General features: G+C 34.4%; 1 protein-coding gene across 1 annotated transcript; it reads left to right on the top strand.

Annotated features, from left to right (window-relative positions):
- Positions 1-8,306: 8,306 nt before the first annotated feature.
- LOC127118131 (LOB domain-containing protein 21) lies at positions 8,307-9,080 on the top strand. Its single transcript, XM_051048276.1, has one exon. The coding sequence runs from the start codon at positions 8,389-8,391 to the stop codon at positions 8,938-8,940; it is 552 nt and encodes a 183-aa protein (XP_050904233.1). The 5' UTR covers positions 8,307-8,388; the 3' UTR covers positions 8,941-9,080.
- The last annotated feature ends 610 nt before the right edge of the window (positions 9,081-9,690 follow it).

Here is a 9,690-nt window from a genome sequence, read left to right on the forward strand (position 1 = left end):
AGTCTAAGATTGTGGGGTGTTTGTTTAGCCTGTGGTTATTTATTTTGTTCTTAAAATTCAATGAAACTTATCAATTTGCTTCAAAATATTTCACATTGTGGTATCAAGAGCAAGGAACAAACGGTAACTTAAAAATGTTGAATTGTAATTCCTTGTGTCGAAGCAGGTTGCTCGACAGAGCAAGAAAGTGTAGAATCACCTAGTATGTTGAGTTGTGTTAGTGTGTCGAAGCATGTTGCTCACTCAGGATTTTGACTTAGGCCTATTTTAGTAGTGTTAGCTATTTTTGGCTTTTATAGTTTTGGGTTTTGACTTGAGGTCCAAGTTAACCTAAATCTATAAATAGAGGGCTTTGGGATCTTGTGAAGGAAGGAGTAGCAACGCTTGCAGAAGCTGCGACGGATCAAGAAAAGGTTGCACATAAAGAATTGAAAAAGAAAGATTATAAAGCTCTCTTTATAATCCATCAATGTGTTGATATGGATAACTTTGAAAAGGTTGGTGATGCAGAGTCAGTGAAAGAAGCATGGGAAATTCTGGAGAAATCGCTTGGAGGCGCGGAGAAGGTGAAAGAGGTGAGGTTACAAACTCACAAAAGGACGTATGAATTGCTTCAGATGGAAGACAATGAAAGCATAACTGATTTCTTCACCAAGGTTACGAAACTGGTGAATCAAATCAAGGTATGTGGAGAAGTGTTGACATCAAGATCTGTTGTTGGAAAGATCTTGAGGTCGTTGCCTCCAAAGTTCGACCACATGGTAGTAGCCATAAAAGAGTCGAAAGATTTGTCAAAATTGACAAAGGAAGAGCTTTAAGGGACGCTTGAATCTCATGAACAAATAATGGTTAAAAGAGCTGCAGGAAAGTTGAAGAGTGATATGGTTTTGCATGCTCAATCAGCAAAAGAAAGAAAAGGCAAAGGAAGTTGGTATGGCAACAAAGGCAGAGGAGGCTACAACAATTCGACTGGTCGAAATCAGCAAGAAAGAAACTGTTCGAATTAGAGAAAATCCTGGAACCAAGGCAACCAAAGAGGTGGTGTTGCAGGTAGAGGAAATGGTGGTGGTCAAAAGCCAGACAATAGTCACATTCAGTATTACAATTGTCAAAGGTATGGTAACTATTCTAGTGATTGTCCAGAAAATCAGAAGAATCAAGAAACTTATGCAAAGCTAGCGAAACATGAAGAAGAAGAGACATTGTTGATGGTTGCAACAAGAGATGAAGATGGATTCAAGGACCAGCGATACTTGGACTCAGGATGCTCATCACACATGTCTGGAAGGAAAGATTGATTTGTCAACATAAGGCACTCAATGAAGAACATGGTAAAATTTGCAAATGATAACACTCTAGCAACTGAAGGTGTTGGTGATGTTCTGATTATGAGGAAAGATGGCAAGAGGCCAGTAATTTCAAATGTGTTGTACATACTAGGCATGAAGAGTAATTTGCTCAACATAGGGCAGTTAGTCGAAAAGAATTACAAGGTGTCGATCAAAGACAAGATGATGAGAGTTCTCGACTCAAATGGAAGGTTGATCTTGAAGGCTCCAATGTCTCAGAATACAACCTTCAAGATTGAACTAAATGTGATGGAGCATAAGTGCCTTGCAACAACAGCCAGCATAGATGAATGGATATGGAATTATAGACTTGGACATCTCAATTTCAAAGACATCATATATTTGAAGAGAAGAAATATGGTTCCAGGATTACCAGAAATCGACATTCCAAACGAAGTGTGTGAAGAATGCGTGCAGGCGAAGCAGCATAAGAACAACTTTAGTAAGGACGCAGGAAGCAGGTCGAATGCAATTATTGAAGTCATATACTCTGATATATGTAGTCCTCTCCAGGTGGATTCGAATGGAGGTAACAAATACTTTGTTACATTCATAGATGATTTCAGTCGAAAACTGACTGATCAAGAAGAAAAGTGAAGTGATTGAGGTATTTTCCAAGTTTAAATCTATGGTCAAAAGACAGAGCGGTCGAAAGGTCGAGATTTTGAGGACTGATGATGGTGGAGAATATGTGTCGAAAGACTTCAATGCATTATGTGTGAAATAAGGGATTGTGTATGAGGTGGTGCCACACTCCACTCTATAGTAGAATGGAGTCGCAGAAGGGAAGAATATAACCATCATGAATATAGTTAGAAGTATGTTGAAAGGCAAGAATCTACCCAAAGAATTATGGGGAGAAGTTGTGTCGACTGCGATATATATCCTGAACAGATGTCCGACGAAGAAGCTAGAAGGAATCACGCCAGAAGAATGTTGGTCTGGTGTCAAGCCTAGCTTGAGTCATATGAAGGTGTTTGGATCTATAGCACATAGACATGTGTCAGATCAGTTTAGAAGAAAACTTGATGACAAGTTGAATCAGATAATCCTGATATGATATCATTCGACTGGAGGATACAAGTTGTTCGACCCAATGAATAAGCAAGTGGTGATCAACAGGGACGTGATCATAAATGAGCTTAAAGAATGGGATTGGACTGAGAATGTCAAGAAAGATTCAGTAAGAATCTTTTGTGATAAATCAGCTAATGAAGTCAAAAGAGAAGTTCGACAGGAAGAAGTCAGAGGTGAAGCAGGCCTAAGCAGACCTCAAAGAACAAGACACATGCATGCAAGGTTGCAAGAATGTGTGATTACATCAGATGATGTGGTCAATGAAGAAGGTGATCTGTTAAACTATGCTTTCTACGCTGATGTTGAACCAGTCAATGCAGCTGAGGCATTGAAATATTCGAAGTGGATGAAAGCAATGGGCGAAGAACCGAAGTCAATCGAAGTCAACAACACTTGGTCACTTGTCGAATTGCCCCAAAACAAGAAGGCAATCGATGTGAAGTGAGTATACAAGGTGAAGTTGAATCCCAGAGGAGAAGTGACTCGACACAATACGAGACTTGTGGCGAAAGGATTTCTTCAGAAAGAAGGAATCGACTTCCATGAAGTTTTTACACCTGTTACTAGGATTGAAACAATCAAGTTGGTTGTTAGTCTAGCAAACATAAACAACTGGAAGATGTTCCAGATGGATGTGAAATGTGCATTCCTGAATGGCCCCTTAGAAGAAGAAGTTTATGTTACACAACCATTTGGGTTTGTGAAACAAGGCGAAGAAAGAAAGGTGTACAGGTTGCATAAAGCCTTGTACGGACTCAAACAAGCTCCAAGAGCTTGGAACAAGAAGATAGATGGATTTCTAAGGGAGAAGGAATTTGTAAAGTGCAAATCTGAACATGGAGTATATGTAAGAAGAAACAAGAGTGAATTGCTTATATTATGCCTCTATGTCGATGACCTGTTGATAACAGGTAGCTGCAAGAAGGAGATCGAAGACTTCAAATGTTATTTCAACAAGGAATTCGAAATGTCAGATCTGGGTGACATTTCATACTTCCTTGGCATCGAATTCTACAAGAGTGGTAGAGATTTGATGATGCATCAAAGAAGGTATGCAGGCGAAATACTCAAGAGATTTGAGATGTAAGATTGCAACCTAACTTTGACTCTCGTTGAGCCCAGATTACAATTGTCGAAAGATTCAGATGAAGATGATATCGACCCAACCCAATATAGAAGACTTATTGGGTCATTTCGATACCTTTGTCACACAAGGTCTAACTTAGCATACAGTAGAGGTATGTTCAGTAGATTCATCCAGAAGCCAAAGGTATCACATCCAAAGCCAAAGGAACTCTCGACTATGGCATTTTGTTTCCTACAGATGATGAAGGAAAAGAATGCAAATTAGTGGGATACACTGACTCAAGTTGACAAAAGGGTAACTATGATCAGTGGAGTGCAAGACTATTTATATTTCATAGAACACCCCCTCATTTAGTGGAAATCGTTCACAAATATTCAATGAACAAATGCATTGATCTGACACAATTATAACATGAAAATTGCAATGGTTCGAAACTGTATTTGACTACAACATATGTGTACTAGACTACAGGTTTTCCAACATCCAAAAATTGAAAAATTCTAGCTTGTATTTGAATACAAATGTTTGTATATGTACTTATATTTGCAACTATAGTCTAATACGAGTCTGTGTAGTCAACTATAACCTGCATCTACGGATCTTTGTAGTTGACTACTACAGCTACAACCTAGAGCTACGAATATGTTTTTGTTTGTTGCAAAAATGACTTTTTTTAAAAGAATTTAAAACTTGAATGATTTATAACAATTTGAAAAATGTTTTAATGCATATGCTAGAGTTTCAAGATGATGAAGTGTTAGACGAGAGCAACTAATCTTGAAGGGGGTGAATAGATCCCCAGTTAAAAATTCAGAGTTTAAAAATATTTTCTATGATTTTGTAAAAGTGATTCCAGATCAAAAACTCATCTATTCGAACTTGTCATCGAAAGGACCAAATATGTGTCTAAATCATAATGTGATAGGTTTAATACAATGTCAAGATGAGAATTATAATCAATATGATTTTCTAAAAACATGTTTAAACTTTATAACACTTTGCTAAGCTATTTCCAATGAAACAAGTTGACAAAATTGACTTGAGGAATTTTTCAAACTCTTGGTGTGTTATGATCACCAAGAAGAATTTCTCTATGTGTTGATAATGGTGGAATCCAATTCCAATTGTTAGATTGTAATTCTCTTCACAAAAATAGCCTCAAAAATTGTCCAACACTTAGAAATTTCTGCAATTAACTATTGCACACTTAGTTCAAAATAGTATCAGATGAAAAGGAGAGAGAGAGAGAGAGAGAGAGAGAGAGAGAGAGAGAGAGAGAGAGAGAGAGAGAGAGAGAGAGAGAGAGAGAGAAATATTTGTTTAGGCAGTTCCCCAATCGACCTCATTATGGGTATGTCTGCCCCCAATTCCAAAAGAGAATTGAGATAGTTTCTATAGCCTTTTTCAAAATATCATACAAGAGAAGAAAAATCTATGCAAACCCTTAAATCCAGTATTTAATGTTGATCTTATCTTCTTCTCTCTCCTTGATCTTAAGCATGATCAAATGATCCAAGAGCTCTGATTGATCCTTTGATTATCGTTATTCCCTTGATAGACACACCCATTCTTTAAGGCTTTCACTCGGCTAAATCCAATCACAAGCTTCTTGTGAACCCAAGCTCTCCAAAAGAATCCTCCGGTTACCGCTACTCCCTTGATAGAAATCATCGTTCTTCAAGGCTTTCACTCGGTTGATTTCAATTTTACGGTATGCTTGTAAAAAACTCTAAAAATCTATCCCGACCTTAGAGGGAAAATCCCAACTAGTTTTATCAATGAAACCCCCAAAGATTCTCGACCCAATTAAGATTACACAAACCCTAACTTGGACGTTATCACTTCCAATCTAGATCACTCAACAAGAATGATTATGTGTAAATGTTGAATGAATGTTATGAAGAAGAATGAAGATGAAGAGCAATCTTTGTATATTTTCATATTTTCAATTTCTTGAAATGAGATGCATGAATGCATTTATATGTGTGCGAGAAAGAGGAAATATAATAGAAAATTTGTGCAAAGAATAACTGAATTTTTCAGCAAGAATCAGCTATGAGTCAACCTATACAACTCATGCATCGACCCATTAAGGCCAAATGCATATAATTTTTTGAAAACACGAGTTATGCATCGACCTATAAAGCCAAGAGTCGACTCATAGAAGAAAATTTTCTTCTATGCGTCGACATGTAACATGGATGCATCGATCTGTATTGTCCAGAAAGGTTTTCTAAAACAATGAGTCTGCATGTGTCGACCTATAACAACCATGTGTCGACTTATAGAAGAAAATTTTCTTCTATGTGTCTACTTGTAGCACAGGTGCATCGACCTATATTGTCCAGAAAGGTTTTCCAAAAAAAATGAGTCTGCATGCGTCGACCTATAACAGCCATGTGTCAACTTATAGAAGAAAATTTTCTTCTATGTGTCGACCTGTAGCACGGGTGCATCGACCAATAATGTCCACAAAAGTTTTCTGAATTTTTTTCAAATTTTGGTGCAGTATGAGTCGACCTGTGGCTTTTATGAGTCGACCTATCAAATTCATTTTAACACAAAACCTTCTTTTTGACTTAGGAAATGACTCTAAACAAATAAGAATAATTCTATGATGATTATGCATTCCTAGACATGAAAATGCACACCTAGACTAAGAGGATATCATCCAAGATACAAAAATACTAAGTGTCCTAATTTTAATATCAATCAAAACATACCACTAGAAGAGAAATGCACTCACAAGAAGAAGAACTCTCATGAGCAATTGAAAGTATCAATAATGAATCGTAACATGTACCCTGATTTTACGTGATTTTACATATAATTTTCTTGAATTCTTCACTTGTATACCATCTTCTAGCCCTAGGCACTTGAATGATGTTTTGCTTCCTTTGTATTAAGTTTGACAGATTGTCTTCATCAAAAATATTGAGTGGCATAAACCTTGCACAATTACATGAATTAAGAGTTAATTCTCACAGACGGTACCACATTTCCGTTTTAGAACCATAATGGGTGTGTATCAATGGTGAATAATCCTAAGTAAGTGGTATTGATCTTCGATATGATGTGACGGCGCATAATGAACTTGTAAGCTTAGCACTCCAACATTTAAGTATGTTCAGAATCTAAAATGAATAAGATGAATACAAAGAATGAAAATAAAAAAATTATACCTTAAATATCATATGTGCTATATATTAGATTGTTTGGTTTGACACCTTTAGGCGATCATATATATATATATATATATATATATATATATATATATATATATATATAATTTAAAAATATATATTTTATTTTAATTATATGTGCGTGCTTAAAATTTATACGCTTTGGCAATGAAACCTGCATAAAATTGTGGTGGGTTAATTTTTATTTTTAAATGGAAATAAATAGACCCAACACCTACCTTTTTTGTTTCTTCTTTTAGAAATAAAAAGGGAAAGTCACCTGATTCACCTTAAATTTCCACTTTAGGTCGTTATAAAGCAACTAAAATTAAAAAAATGATATCTAATGATAGAAAGTTTATAAATAAATATCTTAAATAGTTTTAATTTTGGCTCCAATATGTGTTGTATTGAAGACTTCAACTACCTGTAAATAGTGCTCAACTTGAGTTTATTGGTTTCCCTTTTGTGTTTAAACTTGAGTTTATTACTACAATAATCGAAAACTTAATAAAAATACCGCCATCTTTATTCATGAATTATCATGTCTAACTTGAAAATAACCGACACATACCACCCATTATCCACTTTAATTAATTATTTGGACCTACTTTAGCACTCCCAATAAAATAATTGTTTGACTAGAGTCAAAGAAATCAAAACTATATATATATATATATATATATATTAATGCATTTTGGTTTGATTAATAAATATTCAATTCAGATATACAAGTTTGAATTCTCATTTTAAAGATGTTATGATTTTTTTATGTACCAATCTCTCAAATTAAAGAAGATTATGATTGACAAATTTTCTCAAAAAAAATTCTGCATGTCAAATATTGTGTCTAAACTAAAAAATTTCAATTAAAATTTAAAAAACCTTTATCATGTCATCCGAATTCTTAGAATTAAAGATTTTATTGATAGATAATAATTTATTAGAGAATTGCATTAGAGAAAATTATTTTAATTATAAAATATACAATTCTTTTTTTTTGAATAAATTAAACATTAAAGATATCTGTGGTGCCTTTGAAAAAATTACAATCCTAAAAGTTTTTGAAAGATTACCGATCCGAATTCTTATATTTGGAAAATTTTCCTTTTTTATAATTTTAATATTATTTAGTTATTATAAATAGTTAATATAATTATAAATATTAATAAAATTGAATTTAAAAAAAAGATATTTTAAGAAAAATAAAAATAAGAAATTATAATTATAATTAAACTAAAAAAAAAATTATGGATTTAAGAAATCCATCAATTCACTAGTCTGCTTAATAAACTAGTTGAATTACATTTATTTTTATAGATTAATTGTAATTATAGTCCGACAATCTATTTAGCTTACGATCTAACCGGTTGACCCGATCGGAAAGTTTCGAATTTTAAAACATCGGTAATAAGTAAATTATTCTCTAAATAATTTTAAGTCTTTTGAGATTTTCTCCCACCCTGATAAACTCTCAGGAGTTGGGACCTAATTGACCTAATTATTTTATATAGAAAAAGTGTATTGAAAAGACAGCAATGGCCCATGCAATTCCCAAACCAGGACTTCACATGATCTAATAGGCCAATAAATGCTACTGCCTTTAAATAGAAACAAATCACATAAAAAATACCAATAGTGAGAACCATACATTTATCATCACCAAAACTAAAAGATAGAGAAAAAAATCACCATGAAAGGTTATGAACCAAGGTCAAGTTCCTCTTGTGCAGCCTGCAAGTTTCTGAAAAGAAGATGCATACCAAATTGTATATTCGCACCCTACTTTCGCTCCGACGAGTGCAAGAAATTCGCCAAAGTCCACAAAGTTTTCGGAGCAAGTAATGTGAGCAAGATTCTGATTGAAGTTCCGGAGGAACAGAGGGAAGAAACTGTGAATTCTTTGGCTTATGAAGCTGATGCTAGGCTTAAAGATCCTGTTTATGGATGCATAGGTGCTATAGCAATTTTGCAGAGGAAGATGGTTGAACTTCAACACGACCTCGCTATTGCGAAGGATCGCCTCGCTTGTTGCGCTGCTGTTGCTGCTACTGCTGCTGCTACTGCTACGACTCCGAGTACTTCTTCGAATGATTTGATGAATTCTAATGTCAGTTTGCCGCCTTTTCCTGAGTTTTTCTCTTGCAGTGATTTCAATGATAATTTTAGTCACAGTTCGTCGTCTCAGTCGTTTAGTCGAAACGAAACTGTGGATGATTTCTTCCAAATTCCTTATATATTTTGATGTCGTCGTTGTTATTACCCTTTTTACTCTTTTGATGTAATTGTTCTGAATTGTGTGATCAATCAAAAAGAAGTGCTTTTGTTTGTATATGCTAATAAATAAAAACTATATGAATAAACTCGTTTTCCAATTCCTAGAAACTCTAGAAAATGATTATATTCATGTTCTATTATTTAGTTTCAATTTTATAAATGCATCCTCGACCCGATTTTAGCTTCTGCATTTTTTTTTCGTCTCTGCAATTGTAAGACGCAAGTGTGATTGGAGTTGTATCAATTCTATTTGAACGTGATTCTTGTAATATCAAAATCTCAATCGACAAAAGTCGATATTGTTAAATTGGACGTCTCTTATATCTAATTCCTAATAATATCCCTCAATTTCCATCTCTTAACTAGTGAAATTTGTTTCATCAAAAACAGTTACATCAGTTATATCCAATAACTGAATTGTAACAAACTGTAACAGAATTGTAACTAACTCTAGTTAACTTTTCCAAATGCTAGTTAGATTTGTAACTAACTCTAACCTACTTCTCTAGATACTCCCACAACTGTTTATAACTGGAATTCGAGTTCTACAACATTCATTTTTGTAACCGATTTTGAGGCACTTCCAAATTGAGAATGCAAAAGTCTTTCAATTTTGGTATAGACAATAGATCAGAGCAAATTCAGCATTCATGTTTTGAAATGTTTCTCTGAATGGAATAAGAAGTGGATGTAACTGTACTGTTTTATTGAAGAATGC

The sequence above is a fragment of the Lathyrus oleraceus genome, chromosome 2, assembly GCF_024323335.1.
Source record: "Lathyrus oleraceus cultivar Zhongwan6 chromosome 2, CAAS_Psat_ZW6_1.0, whole genome shotgun sequence".
NCBI classification, from domain to species: domain Eukaryota; kingdom Viridiplantae; phylum Streptophyta; class Magnoliopsida; order Fabales; family Fabaceae; genus Lathyrus; species Lathyrus oleraceus.